The sequence below is a fragment of the Elephas maximus genome, chromosome 11 (assembly GCF_024166365.1).
Source record: "Elephas maximus indicus isolate mEleMax1 chromosome 11, mEleMax1 primary haplotype, whole genome shotgun sequence".
Classification (NCBI taxonomy): domain Eukaryota; kingdom Metazoa; phylum Chordata; class Mammalia; order Proboscidea; family Elephantidae; genus Elephas; species Elephas maximus.
In genome coordinates, this window is record NC_064829.1 from 59,535,062 (window position 1) to 59,552,671 (window position 17,610).

The 17,610-nt window shown below is 36.0% G+C and overlaps 1 protein-coding gene across 1 annotated transcript in view; it reads left to right on the forward strand.

Annotated features, from left to right (window-relative positions):
• The window catches only part of ME2 (malic enzyme 2), a 74,093-nt gene extending 56,995 nt beyond the window's left edge, over window positions 1-17,098 (forward strand). The window contains exons 13-16 of the mRNA XM_049900473.1: window positions 4,280-4,382; window positions 11,460-11,530; window positions 12,213-12,311; window positions 16,080-17,098. Of these exons, the coding sequence (XP_049756430.1) occupies window positions 4,280-4,382; window positions 11,460-11,530; window positions 12,213-12,311; window positions 16,080-16,247 (441 nt within the window). The 3' untranslated portion in view covers window positions 16,248-17,098. The remainder of the gene's footprint in view (window positions 1-4,279; window positions 4,383-11,459; window positions 11,531-12,212; window positions 12,312-16,079) is intronic.
• The last annotated feature ends 512 nt before the right edge of the window (window positions 17,099-17,610 follow it).

Sequence of the window (17,610 nt, forward strand, 5' to 3'; positions counted from 1 at the left end):
AAGAAATCAAGCACTTGGAAACTGAACAATACCCTGCTGAAAAAAGACTGGGTTATAGAAGACATTAAGGATGGAATAAAGAAATTCAGAGAATCCAATGAGAATGAAAACACTTCCTGTCAGAACCTTTGGGACACAGCAAAAGCAGTGCTCAGAGGTCAATTTATATCAATAAACACACATGTACAAAAAAGAAGAAAGGGCCAAAATCAAAGAATATCCCTACAACTTGAACAAATAGAGAGCAAAAAAGAAACCCTTAGGTACCAGAAGAAAGCAAAGAATAAAAATTAAATGAAATAGAAAACAGAAAAACAATTGAAAGAGTTAACAAGACCAAAAGCTGGCTCTTTGAAAAAATTAACAAAATTGATAAACCATTGGCCAAAAGAAAAATAGGAAGCACATAACCTGAATAAGACCCAACTGAAATTAAATCATATCAGATTACCACGAAAAATTCTGCTCTAACAAATTTGAAAACCTGGTGGAAATGGATGAATTCCTAGAAACACACTACCTACCTAAACTAATACAAACAGGTAGAACAACTAAATAGACCCATAAAAAAAGAAGAGATTGAAAAGGTAATTTAAAAACTCCCAACAAAAAAAAGCCATGGTATGCATACCAGGTATGCAGGGATGGTTCAACATTAGAAAAACAATCAATGTAATCTATCATATAAATAAAACAAAAGACAAGAACCACATGATTTTATCAATTGATGCAGAAAAGGCATTTAACAAAGTTCAACAGCCATTCATGATAAAAACTCTCCGCAAAATAGGAATAGAAGGAAAATTCCTTAACATAATAAAGGGCAAAGCCAACAGCCAACATCATCCTAAATGGAGAGAGTCTGAAAGCATTGCCCTTAAGATCGGGAACCAGAGAAGGATGCCCTTTATCACCACTCTTACTCAACATTGTGCTGGATGTCCGAGCCAGAGCAACTAGGCTAGGTAAAGAAATAAAGGGCACCCGGATTGGTAAGGAAGAAGTAAAATTATCTCTATTTGCAGATGACGTGATCTTGTACACAGAAAACCCTAAAGAATCCTCAAGAAAACTACTGAATTAATAGAAGAGTTCAGCAGAATATCGGGATACAAGATAAACACACAAAAATCAGTTGGATTCCTCTACACCAACAAAAAGAATGTCGAAGAGGAGATCACCAAATCAATACCATTTACAGTAGCCCCCAAGAAAATAAAATACTTAGGAATAAATCTTACCAGAGATGTAAAAGACTTATACAAAGAAAACTACATGACAGTACTGGAAGAAACCAAAAGAGATCTACATAAGTGGAAAAACATACCTTGCTCATGGATAGGAAGACTTAACATTATAAAAATGTCCATTGTACCAAAAGTGATATATAGATACAATGACATTTTTTAATGAGGTGGATAAGAAAATCACCAACTTCATATGGAAGAGAAAGAGGCCCCGGATAAATAAGGCATTACTAAAAAAGAAGAACAAAGTGGGAGGCCTCACTCTATCTGGTTTTAGAACCTATTACACTGCCACAGTAGTCAAAACAGCCTGGTACTGGTACAACAACAGATACATAGACCAGTGGAACAGAATTGAGAATCCAGGCATAAATCCATCCACATATGAGCAGCTGATATTTGACAAAGGCCCCAGGTCAGTTAAATGGAGAAAAGATAGTCTGTTTAACAAATGGTGCTGGCATAACTGGATATCCATCTGCAGAAAAATGAATCAAGACCCATATCTCACACTGTGTACAAAAACTAACTCAAAATGGATCAAAGACCTAAATATAAAATCTAAAATGATAAAGATCATGGAAGAAAAAATAAGGATGCTAGGAGCCCTAATACATGGCATAAACAGTATACAAAACATTACTAACAATGCAGAAGAGAAACCAGATAACTGGGAGCTCCGAAAAATCAAACACGTACGCACATCCAAAGACTTCACCAAAAGAATAAAAAGGCTACCTACAGACTGGGAAAAAGTTTTTAGCTATGATATTTCTGATCAGCATCTGATCTCTAAAATCTACATGATACTGCAAAAACTCAACCATAAGATAAGAAATAACTCAATTAAAAAATGGGCAAAGGATATAACAGGCACTTCACTAAAGAAGATATTCAGGTAGCTAAAAGATACATAAAGAAATGCTCACGATCATTAGCCATTAGAGAAATGCAAATCAAAACTACAATGAGATTCCATCTCACTCCAACAAGGCTGGCATTAATCCAAAAAACACAAAATAATAAATGTTGGAGAGGTTGTAGAGAGACTGGAACACTTAACGCATGGCTGGTGGGAATGTCAAATGGTACAAGCACTTTGGAAATTGATTTGTTGCTTCCTTAAAAAACTAGAAATAGAATTACTATATGATCCAGCAGTCCCACTCCTTGAAATGTATCCTAGAGAATTAAGAGCCTTTACATGAACAGATATATGCACACCCATGTTCATTGCAGCGCTGTTTACAATAGCAAAAAGTTGGAAGCAATCAAGGTGCCCATCAACAGATGAATGGGTAAATAATGTTATATTCACACAATGGAATACTACACATCAATAAAGAACAATGATGAATCCGTGAAACATTTCATAACATGGAGGAATCTGGAAGGCATTATGCTGAGTGAAATTAGTCAGTTGCAGAAGGACAAATATTGTATAAGACCACTATTATAATAACTGGAGAAATAGTTTAAACAGAGAAAAAAATTCTTTGATGGTTATGAGAGGGGGAGCAAGGGAGGGAGGGAGAGGGGTTTTCATTGGTCAGATAGTGGATAGGAATTATTCTGAGTGAAGGGAAGGATAACACACAATACAGCGAGGTCAACACAACTGGACTAACCTAAAAACAAGTTTCCTGAATAAACTGAATGCTTCAAAGGTCAGCGTAGCAGGGGTGGAGGTTTGGGGACCATGGTTTCAGGGTACATCTAAGTCAACTGGCATAATAAAATCTATTAAGAAAACATTCTGCATCCCACTTTGGAGAGTGGCTTCTGGAGTCTTAAACGCTAGCAAGCAGCCATCTAGGATGCGTCAATGGGTCTCAACCCACCTGGAGCAAAGGAGAATGGAGAACACCAAAGACACAAGGTAATTATGAGCCCAAGAGACAGAAAGGGCCACATAAACCAGACACTGCATCGGCCCGAGATAGAAGAGCTAGATGGTACCTGATTACAACCAGTGACTGCCCTGACAGGGAGTACAACGGAGAGCCCCTAAGGGAGCAGGAGAGCAGTGGGATGCAGACCCCAAATTCTCATGAAGAGACCAGACTTAATGGTCTGAGACTAGAAGGACCCCAGAGGTTATGGTCCCCAGACCTTCTGTTAGCCCAAGACAGGATCCATTCCCAAAGCCAACTTTTCAGACAGAGATTGGACTGGGCTATGGGATAGAAAATGATACTGGTGAAGAATGAGCTTCTTGGATCAAGGAGACCTATGAGACTATGTTGGCATCTCTTGTCTGGAGGAGAGATGAGAGGGCAGAGGGGGTCAGAAGCTGGCCGAACGGACACAAAAATAGAGTGTCGAGGGAAGGAGTGTGCTGTCTCAGTGAGGGAGAGTAACTAGGAGCGTATAGCAAGGTGTGTATAAATTTTTGTATGAGAGACTGACTTGATTTGTAAACTTAAAGCACAATAAAAAAAAAAAAAAGACCATGGGCCTTAAAATTATGAAAAAAATCTGGATTCTAGTATAATTGCTAAAGTTTTTGATGTGTGATTTTTCTGCAGCGTACTTGTTTTCTCATCTTTTTATCAGTGAACTGGAGATGGTGATAGCTTCTCAAGGTTTTTATACGGATTAAATTAACTGAATTAACATGGTAAAGCAACTGGTAGGGAGCTAAAAACAGCAGAGGTACAATAAACAGCAGCTTAATTTTTGATGTTTTCCCATTTATTCACAGATGTTTACATCAATCTTTGATGGTATTTATTGGCCATATACAGTTTAAAATTTTTAGTGGCGATTGAAGTATTGTCAAGATTGTTTACGTTTATTAATTGATGTTTTTCAACTTTATTTGAATATATACTATGTGTAAAACGAATCTTACTCTGATGAAAGGGTATTAATGAAAAGATTGTTAATATAATAAATTATGCTTTACTTTTTTTTTTTTCCAAGTAATATATTGGTCTGCCCTACTACAGGATTTAATTTTGTCTGAATTCACCTTAATTTTCTAGTCCGCATAAAGTAACACAACTAAGATAATTTCATTTCATTAACAGGGAAGGTGTCTGTTTGCAAGTGGCAGTCCATTTGAGCCAGTGAGACTCAGTGATGGGCAAGTATTTATGCCAGGTCAAGGGAACAATGCATATATATTTCCAGGTAAATGCCACCACTGCTTGTTAGAGAGTAATAGTTAATTACATAAAATTATTTTGAGGATTCTTGAGAAGTTAAGATTAAAATGAGCAACAGAATTTATAGAATTTTGGTATAAAAGTACGGGGAATTCAACAAGCCTCATATTTGCTCTATTTCCACTGAAGATTTATTTATTTATATTGTTAATTAAGCTTGTTTTTACTATAGAAATCATACAGTATGTGGTTTATAAAAATGCAAAAAGAACAGAATGGTATAAAATGAGGACTGTCTTCCCTATGTACCTCTTTATCACACTTCTTAGATATAATCACTGTCAATGCTTTCCTTTTAGTTTTTCTGATGGTTACCATCATAGTTGACACACTTATCCGTCTTTATCTTGACTCATCAACTCTGGACTGTATTATGAATTTCCCAGTATGAAATATAAGTAATATTATGCCTTCTAATACTTGCTTCCCCTCTCTACTGCTTAATTTTTGTTACTACTTTTAGTTTTTCTAGTCCTTTTATCTTTACATAATATATTCAAAGAAAGAATTTTTGTTAACAAATTAAGACAGTTTTTATTAGCTCATCACAGGGAAAAAAGAAAAACTCATGTTTAGCTTTCTTGTCTCTTCTCATTCCATCTCCCAATTTTGGCTAGTTAATATTTCTACATTGTAGAGTTTTGTCGTTTTGTGATGTTTACATTGTGTTCCATCGTCTTCTATGCTTTGTTTACGGATTGATTCTGAAAACTAAAAACCTTAGTTATGTAAATGTTATTCATGTCTAAATAAGAGTGTGATTTGATAAATATAGTAGAATATCGAATTTTATATTGCTGAATTTTTCACACTCTGAATAAAACCTTGAAAGCATCAAATACAATGAATCCTCTTTTAATTTCCTGTCAGCTTCATTTCTTCATGATCCTACTTCACAGCAAACTATTTCTTGTATACCATGTTGTTCTTAGTCTTCTCTCTCCCGTGCATGAGCATTCTTTCACTCTCTGTCTTGCTTTTCATATTTTTTACATACCAAAGTGTCTTTTTTTTCTCTTCTCATTTGATAGTTTGGCTGGGTAGAGATTATATATCCAAAGTCATTTTCCTCAGGCCTTTGAAAACATTCCTCTGTTCATTTTTAGCATCCAAGGCTGCTGATGAGAAATCTGACATCAGTGAGATTCTCATTCCTTTATGCATACTAGCTTTTTCTCCATAAAAGTATTTAACATTTTCTGTATATCTTTTATTTCTGAAGTTTTACTGGAATGCATCTAGATTTGGGTTTATTTTCCATTTCTTATGCTTGTGTGTAGGTGGGCCATTTTGCTATAAAAATATCTTCTTTGTCAAAGGATTTTTTTTTTCTGTAATCATTTCTTTTCTTCCATTATTTCTGTTTTTTCCTTATGGCACTTGTACTAGACCATGGTCAAATCCTCTGTTTTCCTTGATTTGTAAATTTTATTCCATGTTTTCACCTGTGCTTGTTTGAGTCTGTAAAATTTCTGTGGTATTTCCTCATTCATCTATGTCTGTTCTGTTTTTTGTTTTGTTTTGTACTTTTAGTGTGTGTTTTACTTCAACAGTTACTTTTTTTCTTTTTATTATAGAAATTTTTAAACATGTACACAAATAGAGAGAATAGTTCAGTGAAGTCCCATGTTTCATCTTTCAGTAGTTATCAGCATGTAGCCAGCCTTATTTAATCTACCCACCCCACCTTCACTGGGTTATTTTAAAGCAAATCAGAGATCATATAATTTCATTCATAACTACTTCATTATGTATCTCCAAAAAAGTAAGTATTTTTTTAACTTAACCACAATACTACTATCACACCAAAGGAAATTAACAATAATTGCTTAATATTACATATCATCAATTCAGTCAGTTCAACAATCGTTCTTGATTCCAAATAACTTATTCTGTAATTGCCCTTTTTTAATAGTGGCTTTTTCGTAAGGTTGCAAAATTCTCTCATATCTCTCTAGAGATTCTTATAAAAGAGTCCAAAGCTGACAAACAGAAAAAAGCAACTTGGGGAAAAAACAAGGGATTATGTGGAGTAAAGGAAAAGTTTAAAGACAAAAACACTATCAATGTTCTACTGGAGACAAAAAGAAAATATTGTATCCCTGAAACAAGATGGAGTTCTGTTAAAAATTTTTTTTTTTGAAAACAAAAATGAGCTCTTGAAATTAAAATCATTAAAAGTATGATAGCAGAAGGATTAGAAGAAAAAGTTGAGGTAGTCACCTACAAATAAAGCGAAGGACAGGAAATGGAAAATAAAAAAAGAAGATTAGAGGACTAGTCCAGGAGGTATAGTATCAGAATAGTAAAAATTCCAGGGAGAGAGAATTCTAAGACTTGAAGAAATTTCCCAAAACCGAAAGACCCAAGTGCCAGATAGAAAGGGCTCATCAAGTTCCAAACATGGTGAGTGAAAATAACACACCTCAGGGCATATTATTTGAAATTTCAGAACATTAGGTATACATTCCCAGAGGTGAAACAAAAAGACAGTACCTAAAAAGATCTGGAATCTGGCACTGGACTTGTCACCAGCAACCCTGGAAGCTAGAAGGTATTGGAGTGTTGTTGTTAGGTGCCGTCAAGTCGGTTCCGACTCATAACAACCCTGTGCACAACAGAACAAAACACTGCCCTGTCCTGAGCCATCCTTACAATCATTGTTATGCGTGAGCTCATTGTTGCAGCTACTGTGTCAATCCACCTTCTTGAGGGTCTTCCTCTCTTCTCCTGACCCTGTACCCTGCCAAGCATGATGTCCTTCTCCAGGGACTGATCCCTCCTGACAACATGTCCAAAGTATGTAAGATGCAGTATCGCCATCTTTGCCTCTAAGGAGTATTCTGGTTGTACTTCTAAGACAGATTTTTTCATTCTTTTGGCAGTCCATGGTATATTCAATAATCTTCACCAACACCACAATTCAAAGGCATCAATTCTTCTTCGGTCCTCCTTATTCATTGTCCAGCTTTCACATGCATATGATGCGATTGAAAATACCATGGCTTGGGTCAGGCACAGCTTAGTCTTCAGGGTGACATCTTTGCTCTTCAACACTTTAAAGAGATCCTTTGCAGCAGATTTACCCAGTGCAATGCGTCTTTTGATTTCTTGACTGCTGCTTCCATGGGTGTTGATTGTGGATCCAAGTAAAATGAAATTCTTGACAACTTCAATCTTTTCTCCGCTTATCATGATGTTGCTCATTGGTCCAGTTGTGAGGATTTTTGTTTTCTTTATGTTGAGGTGCAATCCATACTGAAGGCTATGGTCTTTGGTCTTCATTAGTAAGTGCTTCAAGTCCTCTTCACTTTCAGAAAGCCAGGCTGTGTCATCTGCATAACGCAGGTTGTTAATGAATCTTCCTCCAACCCTGATGCCCCATTCTTCTTCATATAGTCCAGCTTCTCGTATTATTTGCTCAGCATACAGATTAAATAGGTATGGTGAAAGAATACAACCCTGACGCACACCTTTCTTGACTTTGAATCAATCAGTATCCCCTTGTTCTGTCTGAACAACTGCCTCTTGATCTATGTAAAGGTTCCTCATGAGCACAATTAAGTGTTCTGGAATTCCCATTCTTTGCAATGTTATCCATAGTTTGTTATGATCCACACAGTCGAATGCCTTTGCGTAGTCAATAAACACAGGTAAACATCCTTCTGGTATTCTCTGCTTTCAGCCAGGATCCATCTGACATCAGCATTGATGTCCCCGGTTCCATGTCCTCTTCTGAAACTGGCCTGAATTTCTGGCAGTTCTCTGTTGATACGCTGCTGCACCCGGTTTTGAATGATCTTCAGCAAAATTTTGCTTGTGTGTTATATTAATGATATTGTTCTATAATTTCCACATTCGGTTGGATCATCTTTCTTGGGAATAGGCATAAATATGGATCTCTTCCAGTCAGTTGGCCAGGAAGCTGTCTTCCATATTTCTTGGCATAGATGAGTGAGCACCTCCAGTGATGCATCTGTTTGTTGAAACATCTCAATTGATACTCCATCAATTCCTGGAGCCTTGTTTTTCAGCAATGCCTTCAGAGCAGCTTGGACTTCTTCCTTCAGTACCATCAGTTCCTGATCATATGCCACCTCTTGAAATGGTTGAACATCGACTAATTCTTTTTGTTATAATGACTCTGTGTATTCCTTCCATCTTCTTTTGGTGTTTCCTGTGTTGTTTAATATTTTCCCCATGGAGCCCTTCACTGTTGCAAGTCGAGGCTTGAATTTTTACTTCAGTTCTTTCAGCTTGAGAAATGCCAAGTGTGTTCTTCCCTTTTGGTTTTCCATCTCCAGCTCTTCGCATACTTTACTTTGTCTTCTCGAGACACCCTTTGAAATCTTCAGTTCTTTCACTTTATCAATTCTTCCTTTTGCTTTAGCTGCTCAATGCTCAAGAGCAAGTTTCAGAGTCTCCTCTGACATCCGTCTCAGTCTTTTCTTTCTTTCCTATCTTTTCAGTGACCTCTTGCTTTCTTCATGTATGATGTCCTCGATGTCATTCCACAACTCGTCTGGTCTTCGGTCACTAGTGTTCAATAAATCAAATCTGTTCTTCAGATTGTCTCCAAATTCAGGTGGGATATACTCAAGGTCATATTTTGGCTCTTGTGGACTTGCTCTGATTTTCTTCAGTTTCAGCTTGAACTTGCGGTCTGTTCCACAGTCGGGCCCTGGCCTTGTTCTGACTGATGATATTGAGCTTTTCCATCATCTCTATCCACAGATGTAGTCAATTTGATTTCTCTGTGTTCCATCTGGCGAGGTCCATGTGTATAGTCGCCGTTTATGTTGGTGAAAGAAGGTATTTGCGATGAAGTTGTTGTTGGTCTTGCAAAATTCTATCATTCAATCTCCGGCATTGTTTCTGTCACCAAGGCCACGTGTCTGTCAGTTTGTCGTACTGTGGGGGCTTGTGTGTTGCTGTGATGCTGGAAGCTATGCCACCGGTTTTCAGATACCAGCAGGGTCACCCATGGAGGACAAGTTTCAGCTGAGCTTCCAGACTAAGACAGACTGGGAAGAAGGACCCAGCAGTCTACTTCTGAAAAGCATTAGCCAGTGAAAACCTTATGAATAACAGCAGAATATTGAATGCTGGAAGATGAGCCCCCCAGGTTGGAAGGCACTCAAAGGATGACTGGGGAAGAGCTGTCTCCTAAAAGCAGAGTCGACCTTAATGATGTGGATGGAAGTAAAGCTTTCGGGACCTTCATTCACTGATGTGGCACAACTCAAAATGAGAAGAAACAGCTGCAAACATCCATTAATAATTGGAACCTGGAATGTACAAAGTATGAATCTAGGAAAATTGAAAATCGTTAAAAATGAAATGGAACGCATAAACATCAATATCCTAGGCATTAGTGAGCTGAAATGGACAGGTATTGGCCATTTTGAATCAGACAGTCATATAGTCTACTATGCTGGGAATGACAGCTCGAAGAGGAATGGTGTTGCATTCATCGTCAAAAAAAGTGTTTCAAGAGCTATCCTGAAGTACAACGCTGTCAGTGATAGGATAATATCCATCCTTGGTGATAGGAATGCCTACAAGGAAGACCAGTTAATACGACTATTATTCAAATTTACACACCAACCACTAGGGCCAAAGATGAAGAAATAGATTTTTATCGGCTGCTGCAGTCTGAAATTGATCAAACGTGCAATCGAGTTGCATTGATAATTACTGGCAATTGGAATGCGAAAGTTGAAAACAAGAAGGATTGGTAGTTGGAAAATATGGCCTTGGTATTGGAATAATGCCTCAATAATTCTGAAGGAAAATTATTTCCAAACTAGAGTTCTAAACCCAGAGAAGCTATCAAATAAGTAGGAAGAAGTACATTTTCAGAAATTGAAGATTTCAAAAAATGTATCTCCCATGCACTATTTCTCAGCAAACCACAGAAGAATATACCCTACCAAAAAGAGGGAATAACCAAAAATTATGAAGAAGTGGAATTTAGGAAATTATAAAGGGATTTTCTAGAATGATAGCTCTAGATCTGGAATGGAGAGTAGCTAGACCAGATTGGAGCAGGCAGAAGGCCTCAGCAGAGATTTATTCTAGAAGACGAAATTGTAGAATATGTGAGGTCACCCAAATACTAGAAGATTTAGACAATTGAGTGAGAGTTTCAGGGTGAAAGAATGTTAAATACTGAAGAAACAAAGTAAAGGGAAAATACAGTCATTAATTACAGGGAAAACAAAGTTATGCAGAAAAGGAAAAGTAATCATGGTATTAATACATAGCTCAGCTATGAATAGTATTTATGAAATCATAATAATATAAACAGCGGATATCGATAGAACCAAAATTATGCCCCTAAGCTATATTGGGAGGAAGAGAGAAGGGTAGAATGTGAAAAAGAGCTAAATACATTTTTTCCACAAGAAGGTGACAATAGGTAATCTATAAAACTAAAAATTCGGAAGAAATACAAGCATGTTAAGAGGGAGTGAGAAAAATATAAAAATTATCAGCAGAAAGAAAAGTACTTGCCTCTATAGAGCAAGAAGTGGAGGGTCATAGGTAGACTGGGAACTGCTGTCTTTTGTAACAAGCCTCAATGAAACGTGTGCATTTGGTGTAGTAGTTAACAGCCAAGGCTGCTAGCCAAAAGGTCAGCAGTTCGAATCCACCAGGGACTCCTTGGAAACCATATGGGGCAGCTCTACTCTGTCCTATAGGATAGCTATAAGTTGGAATCGACTCAGCGGCAACAGGTTTTTTAATGGGTTATAGTTTAGATAAATTTTTTTTTTAAATTGAGAAAAGCTGTTTGATATTTCTACAGTTTTCAGTGAAAAATAATTAAAACAGTGATCGTTAACAATGATCATTTGATTCCATTTTAAGTGTTAGATTTCTGTTCTCTTGGCAGCTTGCTGTTTTGGGGGAGGGTATTTGGGGTGGAGGTGAGTTACCATTATTTGCTTAAATCTAGGAATTTATTTGGCTTCTTTGATAATAATTTCATAATCTGAAAAGTGACTTTACTAAATAACTTATTTACGATGTATTCTAGGTGTGGCTTTAGCTGTTATTCTCAGTGGCACCCGGCATATTTGTGACACTGTTTTCCTAGAAGCTGCAAAGGTAAATGTTTTAAAGGGTGGATTATAAAGATGAATGGATCTTAAAAGTAGAGAGAGAGAGAGAGCAAGCATTAACTAAATTTGCCTTATGAATGAGAAGTTACCAATCAGTAACTTTTTGGATTTGTCCATCTACTTTTTGTAGAAAATTAACTTTTTAAATCATGGTTTTTCCAGTTTTTTATTGTAAGCTATGAATTGTTTCAGATTTATAACACGTGCATTGTACTCGTATATATCTGAAGGTAACATATCATGATAAAAAAAAATTTTTTTTTTAAATTTTTTTTTCATTATCAAAAACATAAACTATAACTCCTTGCAGTTTTTATTAGAAAAATACTGGTTTACTTGGAGTGCTGGTGTGTTGGAGCTCCAGACTTCAAGATAGGAGTTCTGAAGAACAAACATTAATACAGATATTAATGTCAGTTTTCATAGTAGCTGTTGTGATCCTAATTGTGTTAAGATTTGTGTGTATTGAGTAGAATATAGATCAGTTAGTCTTTAAAACTGGTTAATTCTTTACTATTTAGTAGTGTTTCTGCAGTGGTTTAAGAAATAAGGAGAATTATGTTACCAGTACTATTCTCTGTTCTCTCAACCCCCTTTCCATTTTATTAGGTTCTAATTATTCTGGGTTATTTAAACAAACAAAAGTAAAATGCTGTTTTTCACTACAGGCACTAACAGGTCAATTGACGGATAAAGAGCTATCCCGAGGGAGACTTTACCCTCCACTTGCTAATATTCAGGAAGTTTCTATTAACATTGCTATTAAAGTAAGTAATAATTTATTTCTTCCCATGAATCTTAATGCTTTTATTCTACAAGTAATACAGATTTATTAGAGATAAATTGAAGCATTTAGAAGAGTGCAAAGAAGAAATTTCCCATGTTTTTACTGCCGGAATATAAGCTACATTAGTATTTTGGGTTTGTAGTCATCTAGCCCTTTTTTCCACTGTAAACATATACATACATACACATACCTACGTATGCACATGTACCTAAGCCTGTTTTTATAGTTGGCTTTTATAATTACACTGTGCTTTTTCCACTTAATATATTACAGATCTTTTCGCATGTAAGTAAAAAATTATTCTCAGAATGATCATTAATGTTGCATGGTATTATCTTTATTATTATGCCATAATTTAACTATTCCTCTATTTTTGGACATTTAAGCATTGTTAGTTTTTGTTTATTTTTAGAACTAATGCTGTAATGAACATCCTTATAGATAAGTATTTATGTGCATGTGTGATTGTTTTCCCTTAAGATAAATTCCTAATTGCAAGAACAGAAGGTATTAGTGTGTTTAAGGCTTCTGATATATATTGCCAAGTACCTCTTCAGAAAAAAGGTACTGACCTACATTGCACCAGTTAGATATACATGTTATCTGTTTTCCCACTCTTTTGCCAATACCTGAAGCTGTTTTTTAAATCTTACATACGTAATAGGTGAAAATTATATATTTTTATTTAAAGCATTTTTTTAGTGAAATTGAATAATTTTTTGCTTATTGAACAATTCTATTTCTTATGTGAACTGTGTGTTTATGACCTTTACTCATTTTTGTATTAGGATATTTGTCCTTCTACTTTCTAGTATTGATTTATAAGGGCCCTTTATGTATCGAGGTTAGCGATCCTTCTATTTGCTGTGTTATAGATTTTTTTCCTATTTGTCATTTATGTTAACTTTACATGATTTTTTGGCATGCCATTCTTTAAGTTTTTTTTTTTATGGAATTATCTGTTTATTTTATGAACTCCTTTCTCAATTTTTATGAATGTTAAGACCTTCTTCCACTTCAAAATATAAATATACCCACCTGCATATTTTAATAACATACAACTTTTTAATCCCTTTGAGATTTATTTTAATGTATGATGTTAGACAGGAAACATTTTTTTCTAATAGTCAACCAGTTGCCCCAGCACTATTATTGACTACCCCATCTCTTGTTTCCAGATGATTGGAATACTACTTTTATTAACATAGAAAACTTCATCTGTTACTGGAATGTTTGTTCCTGAACATTTTTGTCTATTATTAGTCATTGTTTAATTATTATAGTGTGTATAATAGACATTAGTATTTGGTATGTGTGTTTTCCTCCATTAGGCTTTTTTGTATTCTCTTGGCTGTTCTAAACTGTTTATTCTTTTTAAATGAATTTTTGAATCAGTTTTTAAATTCATAGAGAACCCTGCAACTTTGTAAATGTTACATTTATAATTAAGTTGGGGAAATAGAGTCTTTCAGTACTGAAGCCTTCCCCCATTCAGTGTCTGTCTCTCTTCACTTATTAAGGTCTTTTAAGTCTTTCAATTTTATAATGTTTTCTTCATCAGAATGTGGTATGTATCTTACTACTTCTTTTCCTAGATAATTTTAAATTTTTGTTATTGTTTATAGGTTTCTTTTTTCCATACATATTTTCTCACTGGCCATTGCTAATGGGAAAAGTATTACTTTTTTATGAATTTTCTTATAACCTGTTTCTTTGATGAACAGTCCTAATTCTTTTAATGGTTTTTCAGTTGGTTCTTTTGGAATTGTTGAGTTTTGAATCATCTGCAAATAATTTCATTTTCTTTTATAAATATGTATATAGCTCTTTTCTTCCCTGTCTTACTAAATTGGTTGTGACTTTAGACCCGTGTTAAGCAGTTGGCTTGATAAGCACATCCTTGTATTCTAATGATTAAATGTGATGCTAGAATTTTTGTTGAAATAAGTATTTTCTGTCTTTTTAAAGAGGCAGACTTCTGTTTTTAGTTTACTAAGATTTTCTTAACAACAGGCGTAGATGTGGAATTTATCAGCCACATTTTCAGCCTGTGTAAAGATGATCATAAGATTTTACCTTTTTGATGTTATTATTGCATTGTTTTGATGCTCATAAGCTAAGCAAAGATTGGAATTAGTAAAGCATGATATACTCAGAGAATAATGGCAAATCCAGCTAAGCTGAGGCCTCCGTAGGGAAGTGGCATGAGAGAAGATATGAGTTTTACTAAGGCCAGGCTAAGGAGCCTGAACACCTTACTACTGCAAAACAATTGAGGATTTTAGATCCCTAGATTAGGATGAATGGAGTTGAACTTTAGAATTTAGAGAATGGTATTACAGATGGGGCAGATTTGGGAAGATGTCAGTCACTTAGGAGATGACTAGCATGTCCAAATGAAAGGTTACACATGAGGAATAGAGGAGACCTCTGCTTGGCATTGGTTTAGAATCGTAGACCTAGAGTTATGCGTCTCCCCCCTTCCTCAGGGGTAGAGGATACGCTGCTTCAGTGGCTGAAAACTTTCTTTTTTAGGACCAAAGGAGAAAAGGGTTAGGAAAGTCAAGGGTGGGGGGGGGGCGAGGGAGGTGCTTGTGACTGTCCCTGACCCAGCCTGCAGTTGCTGGTCACCTCCTTTCAGCCCCACAGGCAGGAGAGTTTGCTGTATACGAGGCCCCCGTATAGCCATCAGTCACCGCCTACGTGTCTACATGCTGAAGGGAGCTCTTTCCGAAGTTATGGCTTGACCTCAGTCTTTTTTGTGGGCACCACATACGTAAATTGAGAACTTACTATATGACAGGCACTGCGCTTACTCTGTGAAGAAGCTTTTCATGCTACCTCATTTTACATAGAAAAACACTAAGGCTCAAAGTGTTTATCCTCACCACCAATCGTGGTATGGCCTGGGAGCAAAGATCAGAAATCCTCTCAAGCCAATTTGAGAGGTAATCTACTTTAACTGTTTTAGGGTCTGGAATCTAGAATCAGAACACTATGGGTTTGAAATGCAGCTCTCACTTTACTACCCTGGCAAGTTATTTAAACTACTTGTACTTCAATGTCCTCATATGTAAAATGAGAATAATGGTACTTACATGGGTCTTGTGAGAATTAAATGAGATATCCACGTAAAGCACATAAGACGTGCCTGGCACTCGGTGATGGTGAGTTGCCATGTATGCATTCTAGCCCTAACTTTACATGACCTTACAGTTCTAGTGTCTTAACACCTCATTTATAATAATTTCTGTATCTCTTAACCCAAGTTCTAGAGCAAAAACATCATCTCATTTTGGGTTAGGTTTTCACCCTGGTCTAGTCAGCTATAGTTAGGGTGAAGAGGCCCCTAGACATGGGCCCCACAAAGCCACCCTTTCGGTGGGGCTGTGGGGGAAGGATATCAGCTGGGCTGGCTACCCAAGTGGGTCTACTAGACTTACATATATAGAACTTAAAATTGTTCATTGGATTGAAATATTAGGGAAATGCTAATAATTCTCCTTGTTTGGTAGAGGGTAACTTTAAGACATGTCAGACTTATGGTGAGATTGCAGATGATTTTTATTTTATCTTTTAAACTTTCCATAGTTTTTGAGTTTTCTTAAATGAGTCAAAGTAATGTTATTTTTCAATTTAAAAACAAAAAGAAATGCCACGGGGCTCACTCTTCTGTGTTGTGATAGTACTTCTTCTCTCTCCTGGGTTAATACTTGGAGCCTGCACAGTAATCTTATTTATTTTTCAGGTTATAGAATACCTGTATGCTAAGAAAATGGCTTTCCGATACCCAGAGCCTGAAGACAAAGCCAAGTATGTTAGAGAAAGACTATGGCGAAGTGAATATGAGTCCCTGCTGCCAGATGTGTACGAGTGGCCAGAATCCGCATCAAAGCCTCCCCAGATAGCAGACTAGAAGCACTCCTGCTGATGATCACTTTCCATGCTTCAGGGAACCCCTTTTATTCAGCAAAAAGAAATAATGTTCTCAAATTTGTGGCTTTTTCCTGTGTTTTATTCTCTCCCAACACTTTGCTTGTCTAATTTTTGCCCACGGATCTACACGTCTTTTGGAGGTAGATGTGTCGACTGTATTGCAAATGCCCACCAGCACCCTACAATCGAGTAACCATAATACTTTCATTCTAACGTGTAGCCCGTACCACATCAGATGTTAAAAGGTGTGTTTGTAAACATCTCCACTTGTATTCTTGTTCACTCTTTCTAAAGTATTTGCTCTTTACCATTATGGTAATAATCTTTTCTCACTGAATTCTTTTAGGGCTATTAAAATAGAAACTCACTTCTGTAAATGTGAGTACAAAATTTTTAGAAGAAGCCAAATTTATCCAATTTCTAAGGGAAAATTATTGTCAGTATCTAAAAATGCTCTTTCATTTCTTCTTCATCTTACCTTCCTCTTCTGAAGTTCCTTTACACTAGGCAAATCTAGGGAAATATGAAAAATGTACCCTATTATTTATTTTCTGCAACTAGATTCAGATAATAGTGTGAAAGAAATGGGAACTGCTGTCTTTAGACGAGCAAAAGTCATTGTTTCAACAGTGTATAAAAATCATAGTCTAACTTTTTTATTTAATAAAAGTAACATCTTGAATTTAATTGCTTCGATTATGCTATTTTGTTGCCCGGCTGAAAATTCAGGTTTGGTTATTGTGAAAACCGTATTTTTATTTTCTTTACTTCTAGATGATTCTAAGGATGGGGTACAGCTTACTTAATGCATAAATTATGACTAACGTGATTTTTTAAAAGAAATTAGTCGTGTTTCATATCTAAATGAGTTGTATATAACTGGAGAGGCTACACCTTTCTTCCAACAATGATGTTCTTTATTACTTAAGATAATTTTGGAAATGTTCCTATGATACATTCCTTTGAATATAATTAGTGACAACACTATCTCCGATTTAGAGCTAAGTGAGAATGACTGAAGTAGGTATTCAAAAGGAAATGCCATTTTTAATCCCAGTGAAATGGGTAAATAATTGGCTAGTGAGGCCAGTTTTCATGTGTAGCTTACATATTGGAGAGTTCTAAAGGAAAATCCAAAAGCATTTCGAGAAACAGTGGTTGCTTTGAGGGAACAAAATTTTTAAATGCTCATTCTCAAATATTAACAAGAACAAAAAATTATTCATAGTTAACCTATCAGCATTCACATTTTGATTTTTCTCTCCACAGTCACTGATATGTTAGAATGTGACATTCGGTAAGGAAAAGGGGACTTCTTTTTTTTTCACCTACCGATAGATAGA